This window comes from Danio rerio, chromosome 9, assembly GCF_049306965.1.
Source record: "Danio rerio strain Tuebingen ecotype United States chromosome 9, GRCz12tu, whole genome shotgun sequence".
Taxonomy (NCBI): domain Eukaryota; kingdom Metazoa; phylum Chordata; class Actinopteri; order Cypriniformes; family Danionidae; genus Danio; species Danio rerio.
In genome coordinates, this window is record NC_133184.1 from 39,461,695 (window position 1) to 39,476,840 (window position 15,146).

Below are 15,146 nucleotides of genomic sequence, written 5' to 3' on the forward strand. Positions count from 1 at the left end.
TTCCAACGATCGACCTGCAGCTGCTTTACTGCGCTGTGCTGGAAAGAGGAGGATACTACAGAAGGGCGGCTGCAATTCAAACGAATAGGGGTGCGAATTCTGTTCAGAAGCTACACCTTCAAATTGTGGCTCTGTGCTGATGAAGCTGATGAGTATTTGAGTTCACTTTTTACATGCAATTATTCAATGGAAAGTTTCTGTAAATCTATTTTTATGGCAATTGAGCAGTTGTGTATAAGGATTCAAAAACACCCCTATTTGCAGTCGGAATAGTCTGCCCCTAGAATCAGTGAGGTACCATGGCAATTAATTAACTGTTTGGATCTCACAATGCTTTCCAAACTGTTTTGGTATTTTGGGGTTCTGCTGTGGTTAAGTTAGAAAATCCTGATAAAGTACTGTGACCAGGGGCAGATTTAACCAAAAAGCGAGGTAAGCGGCCACTTAGGGCCCCCAGAAAGTCTGGGGGCCGCCAATAAATATCTAGAAGTATAAATTAAACTATATATATAAAACGTTGTTTTATATAATATTTTGTATGGTGAGAGTCAAATAAAATTATAATGTAATTAAAGATTATTATGAAATAAAATAATATTTTAATAATAATACTATTTAATAATAATATTATAAAATATTTTTATTTCATTTGCACAAATTTGTCCACCACCCCCAGTAATGAAAGTGTCCAGCAGTCAAATTTATTTTAAAAAAATGCATGTACTACTTTTTGTTGTAAATTCATTTTAAGAAGATCAAGGTTTGAGTGATATAAAAAACCTGCTAAATCAATAAAAATGAAATAAAAGTAGAAAGTGTGCATTTTACGACTGTTGTGCTCCATGGTTGGAATTGCTTAGAGCCCCCAAATCACTAAATCCGGCCCTGACTGTGACACGAGTTACTAAGTGGCCTCAAACTTGCATAAGCATTATGGTACTCAATTATTGCCATATGTACTGTATAGCTTTAATATGCAAGCTTTTCCTATACTTTTCAAAAGCACAAGGTGGAAAATATGTAGTATTATCGTTTTTACTAATATAAATTGACAAATCTGTATTGGGTTTGGTTAGGAGCAGGTTTGCACAGATGTCACTGAAAATTACACACCATTTGAATTTATAATATGGGACAAATAACAGCTTAACTTTGATGCATCTGACATAAACAGAATATTTGAAAACGTAGAGTCATGTTAAGATAGAAATATAAAATAAATCAACTAGAGAAGTGGTTCTCAAACTGTGGTACGTGTACCACTAGTGGTACGCGGGCTTACTTCTAGTTGTACGCGGAGGAATCACTGAGTAATGAAAGAAAAAATGAATACAATTTTAATCATTTGATGCGTTCGATAACACCGATGTGAGCAGCATTAGCTGTTCTCTAAAGCCTACAATCAACGTGCTGTGCTTAGAATGTTTACTTTAGTGCATCGCGTCATCTGCAGCTAAAAATCAATCCAAATGACGCAGAACTAGAGAAAGAGGGACGTGGTGCTTGCAGAGCAGATATGCGCTAGAGCAGTGGTCCAAAACCCTCAGGCCACAGACCGGCACCGGTCTATAGATCAATTAGTACCGGACTGCACAAAAAAATACTAATTATTTCCATTTTATTTATTATCTGTGTCAGAACAATCATTTATTTTGAAAAATCTTTTATTTAAAAAATGACCATATTCTCTTGTTACATCTCGGTCACTTAAGCATCATAATTTAACCCACAGGCTAGCAAAATGAGTAGGAACTGCAGCACGACACGCTTGCGTCTTCCAGGCATCCCCAGTTGAAAACATCTTAACTTTTCAGAATGCCGCTCTGCGAGTCACATGGTCAAGTTGTCAAATTGTATAAATATGAATATGCCTCGTTTTTGAACTGTGCAGTGCTGTAGCTGCTTAATTTGGCCAACTACGCTACTTTATTTCAATACTGGTCATTTTGGTGGTACTTGGAAAGACAATTTTTTTTGAGGTGGGCCTTGGTAAACAAAGTTTGAGAACCACTGAACTAGAGAGTAAATACATTTTGATATGCATAAAAGCTTGCCACTGGCTTGCTTGGTTTGGGACTTGGGGAGCTACGCATCGATGAATTTGTTCTTCAGTGTTTGGACTTTCAGCACTGAACTGAACTAAACTGAACTTCAACTCTAAAAACTGGACTGACACAGTTTCAATTTAATAGAACTTCTATTTTGACACAATCTACATTGTAAATGCACTATATAAATATGGATGAATTGAATTGAATAAACAGTATCAAATTAAAGTTTTATTCCTGACAGATTTTAGATATCAAGTATCAAGACTATTGAGATTTACAGTAAAAATTTGATTAGCATTCATTTATTCATTCATTTTCTTTTCAGCTTAGTCCCTTAATTAAATAGGGGTCGCCACAGCGGAATGAACCACCAAGTTATCCAGGATATGTTTTATACAGCGGATGCCCTCCCAGCTGCAACCCATCATTGGGAAATAGATTAGCAGCTAATTAATGATTAGCATTCATTATTCTAATGATGTAATGTCTCGATGTATGTTTTCTGTCTAATAAAAGTAACAAGCCAACTTTTTTATTGAGTAACCTAAACCAACAAATTTTGACAAAAATCTTTCATTTATCCAACCAATGTGATGAAATTAAAAAAATACATTTAATGGCATTTATACACTGTAAAAAATTATATGATCAATTAGACCTGACCGCATATGTTTTTAGGCCATTGTAACCTATTAATCAAATGTAATCATGTTCTAACTTAATTTTATAAGATACACAAGCTGTTTTAAGTTAGTTTAATATAATACAAGTTCAATGGACTTATAAGGTTAATTTGATTCAGCTTAAAAAATTAATGTAACCAGGATTTTTTACAGTGTAGCTATAAATAAATAATGTACAAAAGTTAAAAGTATTTAACACAGCTTGATTTTTTAAAAGTCTTTTGAAATGTATTTTTCCCCCCACCCCTCAGTGCAGTCAGGACAGTTGTGTGGTACCTCTGTCACTTCCAGGTGGTGGCACTACAGTGTGTCTGACTCATAAGCAAGATCACTGCAAATCTAATACAATAATTAGTCTAGGTCTATTAGTTTATTTTATTTGGCAAGTATATTAGGCTCTATATTGTCTCCATAAAAATTAATTCCTAAAATAATGAGGCATAAATCCGCAAGAGTAGCCTACTTACTAAGATAGATTATATGTTATGAAACAACACTTAGTAACTACTAAATTTAGCTATGATTCAAATATATTAGAAAATATATATATTTTAAAATGTATATTTCTGACTGCGAACAAGCTGGTGGTTTGGCTATACTGTAGTTATAATAACTTGCTTAACTTGCTTATTAAAATGCTAAGTTTATTATTCAGATCATTTTCATCTGTTCTTAGGCAATTGTTTAGTGGTTGACATGAGGTCTAAAACAATGTACACAGCTTTATACTTCAAATGTGAACTTTGAAGCCATATGGATAAAAGAAAAGTACGAACTGATCAAGGTTAAAAACCATAGGGTTCTATAAGTCCACTATATATATATATATATATATATATATATATATATATATATATATATATATATATATATATATATATATATATATATATATATATATATAAACTAGTTTTATATTTAATTTTACACGTGTGTCTTATCCAACATTTCTGAAATCTGCAAGGCCAACAAGTCTGCACACGCACAGTATAAATTTTATTAAACTTATTCATTCTGACCCAGCCGAGGCTCGAACCAGCGACCTTCTTGCTGTGAGGCGACAGACAGTGCTAACTACTGATCCACTGTGTCAGCATTAGTATATTTAGAATGATATAATTTAATACAATCTTGCTTATATTATTGTGCTTAAAGATTCTGTCACATGTCTGACCAATAACAGTGAGCACTTTATAATAATTTAAAATTATAAAAAAAAACACCCTCCCCTCCTTACGCTAGCTCTTCTTTTCTCAGAACTAACAGTTCTCTTACTTCTTGTTTTGTAATGCCTTATCATGTTGGAATGACTAAATGTAAATGTAGAAAGAAAGTATTTCTTTAGTGCTTTTTTAGTGCTCACCTGGGTTTTCTCCGGGTGCTCTGGTTTTCCCCACAAGTACAAAGACATGCGGTACAGGTGAATTAAATAAGATAAATTGGCCGAAGTGTATGTGTGTGAATGCAAGAGTGTATGGGTGATTCCCAGTGTTGGTTTGCAGCTGGAAGGGCATCCACTGCGTTCATTTCACTGTGGCGACCTCTGATTAATAAAGGGACTAAGCCAAAAAGAAAATAAATGAATGAATGAATAAATAAATAAGATTAGAATGAACAAAAATATTTATTTAGAATATTATAACTTTTTAAATGTAATAATAATAATAATACATATTTACATTCATAATAAAATAATATAATTGCTATATTTATTAAATATTTAAATATTTATTTATTTTTAAAAATATTTTATATATATAGTTTTTTATTAAATATTTAATAAATATAGCAAATATATAAATCAATAAATTAGATTAAAACAGATGAAAGCAAATACAATTGATTACTCACATAAGTATATAGCTGTGTAAATAAAAACAAACAGTATTGTGAAAACTTTAAAGTGCCAGCTAAATTATATTTTTAACATGAGCATTTTCACTGTATCTGAATACGAGGCATACTCATTTTCATTAACATTGTTCACTTCCCCAACTAACATGATTCTGAAAACCTTCTGTATATCTATTCAAGAACTAAACAACAAAAACTAACCAAAACAATGACTTGCTTTCAGTTTTAAAGATCATTTGAACACAACCTCTTTTCAACATTTCTGCATAATCAAACAAACCTCAATAGCCCCACCTTATGCCCCCCTCAAAAAACTACATTTCCAAAGAAACTACATTTCCTAAGAAGCAGCGCGTTCTCCAGGGATTTGGAGGAAAATGGATTGCGCTTGCGTAGCAGGACGTGGCAGCGGCATCATGGCTTCTTGGAACCGACACGGGAGACGTAGGAGACTGGTCGAAATGTTCATATTCCTGTCATTGGTGAGTCTTTATGATCAATCCGATTGAATCGATATAATCAATAATAAGATTCGCGCGCACCAGAGAGATTTTGTGCTTGACGTAAGGCGAAAACGAAAGAAAAAGAGGGATGATCTTCAGTCCCTCTTGCAGCAGTAGCTCAAAGTTGACAGCAGAAGAGAGACACTCAAGATCAATCCATTTCATTCATCAGCTCTCCTGTAGATTTGTATGACTAAACACACGCAACTGTGCGTTTCACATGCGTTAATGTTCAGCATGCAACTGTCTAATGTCAACTAGGATTCACTGTTGTCGCTGATAAAGGATAAAATATGCTGTGAAATTAGCATTTTAGTTGTTCCACTTAGGCGTAAAGCTTTAATAATGCGCAATGATAAAAGTGTTGCATTGTAATAGTTTCATTGGTTAATGTTGTTACGTGATGATGCTTATTTTTGTTCCTCTTTGTTATAATATTCAAAATGCATGAAAACTGCATTGAATCCATGCACTAATGCACCTGTTCAATCACGAACTACTCATTTTCTTACACGGAAGTCATTAATATACATGTCTTAGTAATTATACTGTTGAAAATACCATTTTGAAAGACGTTTTGATAAATCGCAAGTTTTTTTTTTTTCAAAAACAATACAAAGAAGTAGTTTTTAAAAGAGTATTCATATACAGTGCAATCAGTCACTAACATGTTGAAAACCATTGGATTGTCTTGTGACAAGAAAGTTGCAAAACAGGCCGTGTCTGAAAGCACATAGGTTAGGGCTGCACGATACTGGAAAAAAAACTTGCATTGCCATATTTTCACTCCCTACAATTTATATTGCGATATTTCACAAGATAACTTAATTAATCAACTTAAAAATTTTAGATTGATTGAGATGATTTTGTAGGGGAGTGCATTTGCATAAAATATGATAATCTACAAGCAGACTTAAAGTAGATTAATATATGCAAATAAAGGAGAAACTATAAAACTATACAGGTGCAGAAATAATCAATTGTACAATAAAGCTGTATTTTCTTCATTGTGTTAATAATTAAGTACAATTAATCTTTGTTAAATCTACAAACATAATAGTTGATTTGTTTTAAAAAATGCTATAAACTCGCTTGAAATTTTTACAGAGGCCTTAAAATCACATATGGTGATTTTTAACTTTTTACTTTGTTAACCTGAAATGAAAATGATCACGTCTTCTAAATGGTTGGACCTGGTCAACTACAATCCTGACTCTACATTGCACACCCTGTGATGGTCAGTAAACCAGTTGTAACATGGAACTGTTAAGTTACCTTAACTTAATTTACTAAAAATATACACACAAGTTTATTTACTCACTTTTAAGTCAACTAATCACCTTTAAATTAACAGTTTTAATCACTTTTTTAAATGAAGTCAACTAATTGATTTTTTTACAGTGTTGAAGAAACTCAAATAAGTTTCAATAAACTTTAAAAAAATATATACAATTAAAGTTTTTTTTAGATTGAAAAATATAGGTTTCTGTAAATTCATGAGTTTTCAATACACACAGTTCCTGCAAATGAAAATGTAGTAATTAACAATAAGATTATTAAAGTCTTTTTCATTGAGTGTTCATTTTAACTAATGCATTGAACATTTATTAAGTATTGAGTATCATCTAATATATTTAAACATTTTTATCAACTTCTTTTACCCATTAATACTGCTCCACAGGTGGTTCCCACATTACTGATCTCCCCATTTCTCCATTATGATGACATTTGAACTGTATATTTCAGTTTGCTAGGGTGTGGTTTATGTCTACACTACCAGCATTATTAAACCTTGATCGTTTTTTCCTCTCCATCCTCCTTGTTGGCTTTGAGATTAACATGACATAAATGAGCTTGTAGTGTTTACATCCCCAATTAACCCAATATTTGCTTCAGTTTAAAGGGCTCTGACCCGGTTTCACAAACTAATTTGTGAATCAATGTGGGCCGTGTCCTCAACACTGTACTCTAATACCAGCTCTGCCACGTCAGTCAACTCTCATTATGCAGGAGCTTTCCTGTCTCACATCCTGTTTTGCGCCTGCCACCTCAAACAAAGGTACTGTCCTGAACTGTAGCTACTTCTGTGGTGGCTGTCAGAGGGTAGAGAAACCACTCTTTACAATCTGTTCTTCCCTTCAGCCCCCTCTCTTGTCAGTCCAATTTATAAAATCTCTTTACAAAGTCTACAACCACCTTCTTTCCATGACCCAGCACTCTTGGGGTGTCTTTGGGGTTAGGAGTGTAAACCAAGGTTAAATTAACGAAAATTAAGACTAACCGTGTGTTCGCACTGACAAGAGCATCAAAGTAGCTGAAAGTATTTCATTTTCAACGAGAGCTGATGGCGAGCTCCAGAGATGATTAACTTTATGCTAATGAGTTATGATGTGGTTCAGAGGCAACCTATCAGAATGTACAAGTCCACCTCTTGAGAGGTTGTTGCTAGAAGGGCTACAGCTGTGGCCAGAAGTTAACGAGACTTGTTTCTATTATTTATTAAATCACTCATTAAATGTATGTTTTTAATACCTACACTAAAAAAAAAATAAGGTAAGTGGTTGCAAACAATTTATATGGGCTGAATTTAAACAAATTAAATGGATAATGTGTAACTTAATTTGTATGTTTAAATTCAGCCCATATGAATTCTTTGCAACTTCTTAAAATCATTTAGTAATTCCAATGGATAACTTTTTTAGTCTACCCCAACCCTAAACCCAATCATCACAGTAATGTAAATACAGTAATTATACAGAGTATTATTCATACTATTTATTAAATTACACAATACATTGTATTTTATTAACGAACGTCTACCCAAACCCTATACCCATAGTAATGTAACAATATTCATTATTGTTGTACAGTGTCACAAAAATTATGTTATATTGACGTGAGTATCCACAGCTTCTGTATAACCCTTTCCAGTTTCAGAGAATGCAGTCTAATAAAGTTTGGTTGTGACCATTTCAGTTTCCAAGCAAAACAAAGCACAGAGGTTGATTATTGCTATGGCCGGTTACCCAGTTTGTAATGTAGGATACGCACACATTAACGTTAACATAAGGCTATTTGACGTCTTCTGTTAACAGCATGTTTAAATTAGACTAGCACTTAAAAACGAACTCTAAAGCCTCACTAAAAATGGCTTTTAATTGGTTTATTTCATTAGAAAAACATGTAAACATATCGAATCGTCACAGTACCATTGACGGTGACCAGAGCCAATGATTCACTAGGTTTTTGTAAGTCATATTACACATCGTTATAAATGTAGTTATTAACATTAAGATTAATAAAGTCTTTAACTAATGTATTGAGCTTTTATTAACAAATGAAACTTTAAAGTAATACCCAATATATTTATTCATTTTTAACTTATTTAGTTTGTAATGTAGGATGTGAACTAATTAACAATAAGGTGAAGACCAAGGCTATTAAGCTTCTACCATAAAGGGCATCTTTAAATTACACTAGCTTTTAAACATAAACACTAAAGCCTCACTAAAATGTATTTAAAATGGATTTTACCAAGGCTTTTAAACAACTTCTATAAATGGCATGTTTAAATTAGACTAGCTTTTAAACATGAACGCTAAAGCCTCACTAAAAGGGATTTTAATTGGTTAATTTCATTAGAAAAACATGTAAACATATCGGATTGTCACAGTGCCATCAACAGGGTGGCCAGAGACAATGACACTCTTGCTTGTGTGATTGCACGGTTTAACTATAGTTCAAAAAAACATTTTTATTAAACTGAATAACTAAACAAATGAAAAACTAAAGGAAATAAAATGATAACTACCAAGAACATTATTGTTTTTAGTATTAATACGCATTCATTTTGTGACTGAAAATCCAACGCAATCTCAAAAAACGTTTTGATTTAGTGGTTAATTTGTATGAATCTAATCTAATCTAATTCGTACAATTTGCTTATCACCCAATGACGGTTAGGTTAGGGGTGGGATTGGGTGCCACACCTCCTTTTTAAAATCGCAAATTTTCGTACGACTAAACTCGTACGAATTAGTACGAATTAGCCACTAAACTGACAAAGCGTAAAATATTTGCGTTTCCTTGTGAGATCAGGCTGGAAAATCTGACCTGCTGTGACTGTTTATATAGCGCTTTTGTGAACAAAAACACACGTGTATTATAATTAAGTAATATCAGCACCTGTACAGCTTCTTTCCCTTTGTGTATTACTCTGCCAACATACAGCCAGCAAAAAGCAGACACTACAGATCTAAAGTTTAAAAGATGCTTGCTCAGCTGTTTAACTGTCAGCTTATGATTTGAATCTGGAAGTAGTTCCTCATACATAAGGTTTTTTGAGACTCTCCATGTTAGATTTTGTTTTATATACACAATTATGCCATCAAACTGTTGTATAAACACAATATCACACTCGTAGCAGTGCTATATGGCTGTATATCGGCACTAGTGGGGGCACTCGGCCTGCAGCCTCGTGTAAACGCACGCCTTCTACCAGTGCCGATATACAGCTTGCGTTTTGCGTGGTTTTGGGTTCAGTGACTGTAATGTTTCAAACTATAATTTTATTTTTATTACTAAAACGTTTATTACTAAGAAGCGCAAAATTTAATGCAAGCTGTGCAAACATCACACTTTAGTCTGCACTGGACGTTAACTCTAAACAACTGAAAATAAATATATAAAAACTAAATAGAAATGTATTTGCAAACTAAAACTAACCAAACCGTCTGTGAAACAAACTAAAACTGAAATGACATAAAATGTAAAAATAGTATCAAAATAAAAACTAGTTAGTTCTGACCTTGCAGTAAACTATTACTATTAGTGTGTGTGGACGTTTGACTCGTGTATCGACTGTTACAGAGTCATTTCCTTCTGTTTGTGAATTACCTACGTCAGCTTTGGCGAGTCGAAGCCCCCCATGTTGTTTGGCTCAGCAGGAAGAGGGAGCATGTTTGAGATTTGTGCTGAATCAGTGAGACCCTAAAAGTGAAAATGAGATTCTATTTGTTAAGCAGATTTGCGACGTTGCTCGTGCCACGCATGCTAGATGACAGCTCCCACTGCTGATTAAGCAAGATGTTTTTGCGTCGATGTATGACAGACCATTTTTTTTGTGTGTTGCTCATGCTGTGCAAAGCATGTCTAAAATGGTCCACTGCTGAAACCCTGGTGTCCTTGAGCGGAAGATTAATCTCTGGAGTGGTAGCATCAATAATCTGCAGTCAAAGAAAACATATTGTACAAAATTAGATTACAGAGGAATTATATATTGTGCTGAAATGTAAACACTGAAAGTTTTTTTTGTTAGAATGGAAGAATTTGGAATAGAAAATCTTTTTGAGCACAGATTTTTATTCCAAGTATGTGCTATTGTTAATTTAGTGATGTCAGGATTTTTATTTTTGTCTTATCTTGGGAGACTTATTGGCCATATCCATTATTAATTGGTATTTTGTAGTGTTTTTTTTTTTTTTGGTTGGTTGTTTGTTTGTATTTTTGCAATCCAATATCTTTGCAGTGCATTTGTCGTTGATATTCAGCTATTACATATCATTAATTGTATGTAAGAAAATATGTATATTAAGCTGAGTACAATCTTATCAAGTTTTTTTTAAATATTAAATAAGATTTTCAAAATGTAAGAGACCACAAACAAAATGAGGACATGATATTGCTCTGAAAGTGAAGATGGCAAATCATACACCAATAGATTTTCCTATTGGTCCTGAATATGAACAGGAAATCTTGCAAAATCTCTCGAGACTTGAGAGTAAACATGATTTATGCATAAAAGAATAAACAATATGTTGCCATAAATCAACAATCTCTGCAGTCCGAATCTATTTCACTTTGTGCTGCTGCACCATGACTGTGTTAGTTATGCTTTCATTTTCTGTCAGCTTGCTTTCTGATTGGATATATCATTGCATTTCAAGTGATAATCTCCAGCTCATATGCGTGTTTGTCCTCGGGGTTCTCCCCACACATCAGGATTTCTGATCATAAATATTCAGGTTCAGAGCTCCTCTGACATTCTTCTGGAAAATCCACTCTTAACCAGTCTTGAGTGTAATTAGTTATTGTAATTAGATTACTTTTCCACAAAAATGTTAAGGGATTACTTTTTATTTTTTATTTAATTTAATCACAGGCATTTTTTACTAAATACTGTAAATAAATTAAGCAGTTTTGGATTAATCAATTCAGAGAAGAGTAACAAAATACAATCATGTTTTGCAGAATAATTCTACTCTTCAGAAGAAAGATTTCATTTATCGAGAAAATCGAACATGCTTAGACAATCTGTTGAGTCAGAAAGTAATGATAGTATATGTATGAGACGTGTAAACATAATTTTTTATTATTGTTTAAGTGTTACAGAATAAAGCTAAAAAGTTACGCTTTTCTCAAATGTGAAGAATTAAGTCTTCAATTTATATTGTCTATTCATTTCGATTTTTAGGGATTTTTAAATAGTATTGAGTAATTCAATTACTTATTTCAGACATAAGTATAAAATAATTTAATAACTTAAGTTCAATTACTTTTCAGACAAAGTAAAAGGTCTTATCACACCTCACACCACAGGAAAACCTGATAAGATAACCATTAGAACCACCAAGATAATCAGGGTTCAGGTTTTCAAAAGTAATCCTGTGGGAGTTTGGATCACAGATTTGATCAAATCTTGGAAATTGGTTTTTAAAAGGAACAGAGGGATTTTGATTTAAGATCAGATCATGTAATCCAATCTTACATTAGATTTGGATCAAACCTTCCCTTTGCTTTATTTAAAACTTTGAGTTTGGGATTTGTTTAACCAAATAAATGAAATAAAATACAAAAAAAAGTTGTTGTTTTTTTTTTTTTTAAATGAATGATCACAAACTTAATGATTTCTGGTGATAAATAAATTCCTTCTATATGAAGCATGTCACATCTAATAAGATATGGTAAACAACAAAACAAAATCAAAGCGGTATTGTTTTAGAACAAAAAACAAAAAAGTCAAATGTTTGATGATTGCAGTGTTTCTATTGCTTACCATTAAAACAAACAATGGCTGTTTGTGGCCACTGGTATTTTTGCTTACCTGTTGTTCTTTGCTAAATCAGTAGAGTACACTGTTGGTTCCATTTAAGGCTCTGGTAAACAGGATTTTGTAATCCTAAAATTTTGGATTTGGATCACAGTGATGAAAAAACTGTCATAAAAGATAGATCAGTTAATCCTGGTTAGCACAACATAGGATTTCCAAATCTGGACTAATTTGATCCAGATTACATTTTTTGAAAAACTGGGCCCAGAAGATTACCTAGGATTTTCAAATTCAGCCAGAAAATCTTGCGGTGTCTGCCCAACCTTATAAGAATCCTAGCATCCTAGCAAAAAAGGATCCTGAAATTGATGTACTAATTTAAAGTATAAACTACCATTGACTTTGATAATTGTGGTTTCAGTCATGCATCTCCAAGTACGATTTAGCCCTTACATGTACTTTCATGTCCCAAATGACACAAGAAAATCTCAAAAATTGTGTTGTTGCAGCTCCTTCTAAATAAGTAGTTTAAACAAGCAGCAAAAATCATTCATTGAGTGTATATTATAATTTTTACTTAGAAATCAGTTTCTCCTACACATTTTCTAGTGCGTTCAGGATTTAAGAAGAGATTGATTTTAAAAAATACTTTCTATTGTCAATTTCATTCCCCTGCATGCTGCTATGCGTGTCGTATCTGTCCACAAGAAAAAAAATGTTTATTCCCGAGTAAATGATTTGCAGATTGTCCCGGTTGAGCTGAAAAGTCCAAAAGGAGCTCATTGAAAAGCAGTAACAAAGAGATGCAACGATTTTCAGCTAGCAATATGCACAAAAATCTGTTCCTCCATCACCCCTTTCCTTCTCTGCATGCACACTTCAATCCCTTGAGCTGTAGCTGCTCATCAGATGAAATAGTGGCACACAGCATGTGGTTTTTTCCCTCCAACCTGTTTTGTTCACTTTGCATTGATCGACAGGAAGTGATCGGGCTTGCCTCTCAGAGCTGTTCAGCACATGATAATAACAATCAGTTTTGTGAAAGAGCTGGCGTTGTTAGGATAATGTCAGCGTCGAACACCACTGCTCAGGGAAGCCAAATGAAAGTCTTTGTAACAGGTACAGGACATGATGATTGCCAGACAGTAATGGGCTCGCTCTATTGGTCGACTGTCAGGTTTGGACAGAGTACTAGAAGAAAAGGTGGTGCACCAGATAGGGGCAGAAACCTGATGTGACTAGACAGAGAACACCAACTCTTTTGTCTGAAAGCCGACTTGAATGCTACGGTTGTCTCTTTCCCGAAACTGTACATTTTGGTTTTAAAGATGGGCTGTTTGAGAAAAGATCAGAATTTTACAGTGTCTTTGGATCCTGTATTTTCCTTTTAAGTTTTCTTAACTTTTTTATTTACAAGTTTTTTAAGGGCACCTATTATCCTTTTACACATTCAACTTAATAAAGTGTGAAATTTCTCCACAGCACAATGTCCAGTCCAAAGGCAGTATTTATTACATGAGTAGGTGTTTTTATTTATTTATTATTTTATTTCTTCATACCGTACACCTTTGATATGTCACTTTTTTTTTTTAATAGTTTTTATCCAAGGAACATTGTGTGTTGTGTCTTCACTGGCTTTCCGCTATATGCAATTCATCTCTGTGTGCTCAGAAAAATAATTAATAGGAGTTTACACTGACAAGGCTTTAAAACACCTGCAGATTTGTTTTGTATTTTGTTGTTGAAATAACCAAAGCATGTCCTGTAACTTACGAGTGAAGCTGAGTTTTAGGAAGTGTACAGGGTAAAAAGCTCAAATGAAAACAATGTGTTTGCTTCCAGCCAAAAAGGGACAACTTTACAGATACATTCTGGGGACGCTAGAGGGATATATTCAATTTTGTAAAAACAAGGATGAGGTGGAGCAATATTCTCTCAGTAGGACTGGGTGATTATTATTATTATTATTATTTGGTTATTTTATTTTATCAGATTTATTCAAACTAATTTGAATTATGTTTTGCTCCTTCCATCCATCATTCTATCTAACGTTCTATCTATCTATCTGTCCGTCCACCCGCCCGCCCGTCCGCCTGTTGCTCTATCCATCCATTCATCCATCCATCCATCCATCCATCCTTTGTTTTATCTATCGCTCTGTCTATCGCTCTATCTATCTATCTATCTATCTATCTATCTATCTATCTATCTATCTATCTATCTATCTATCTATCTATCTATCCATCCATCCATCCATCCATCCATCCATCCATCCATCCATCCATCCATCCATCCATCCATCCATCCATCCATCCATCCATCCATCCATCCATCCATCCATCCATCCATCCATCCATCCATCCATCCATCCATCCATCCATCCATCCATCCATCCATCCATCCATCCATCCATCCATCCATCCATCCATCCATCCAGTTAGTAAATCTTTACAGCTTAATTTAATTTGTCTAATAGGCACAGTTCACAACTGAAATATCCTTCTGTTGTTTCAAAGCTGCTTCTTTTTTTAATGTTGGTAACCATTTCAGTTCTAATTGACTTCCTTCACAAATATATTTTGAAGTGAAATGTCAATATAAAAATGTATATTCAAGGTATAATGTACATCCAGCCGGTTAATCTTGCAGAGTTAAGCCTGGCGCAAAGTGGCTGCTATTTGACATGTAATTCAACTATTAGACAACATTGATTTAAGCAATAATGATTTACTAACTATAGACAGACAGACAGACATTATAAGATATGTTTTTATTATTAATATTAGGGAATATTAAATATATGATCACGATGTAGATTGTAAAGTAGAATATACAGCATATAGCTAGTATTAAACAGTTATTCACAAAGAATGTTTTTGTTTTCAACAACAAGACTTGGCAATGGAATTTGAACTTTTAGAATGAAAATAATAAAGTATATTCTTGTTTAGAAAAATTACTTCAAATGCTTTCTTATTGACTTTTTGAGCAAATGTTTCGAAGTGGA

At 33.6% G+C, this 15,146-nt stretch overlaps 1 protein-coding gene and 1 long non-coding RNA gene across 2 annotated transcripts in view; one reads left to right on the forward strand and one right to left on the reverse strand.

The window, feature by feature from the left end:
* The first annotated feature begins 4,968 nt into the window (after positions 1-4,968).
* pdia5 (protein disulfide isomerase family A, member 5) overlaps positions 4,969-15,146 on the forward strand; it is an 84,490-nt gene continuing 74,312 nt past the window's right edge. Inside the window, 1 exon segment of the mRNA NM_001113576.1 lies at positions 4,969-5,070. Within this exon segment, the coding sequence (NP_001107048.1) occupies positions 5,005-5,070 (66 nt within the window). The 5' untranslated portion in view covers positions 4,969-5,004.
* Positions 5,066-15,146, reverse strand: part of LOC137496491 (uncharacterized) — a 65,332-nt gene continuing 55,251 nt past the window's right edge. The window contains exon 3 of the long non-coding RNA XR_011016894.2: positions 5,066-10,316. This is a non-coding gene — a long non-coding RNA (uncharacterized lncRNA). The remainder of the gene's footprint in view (positions 10,317-15,146) is intronic.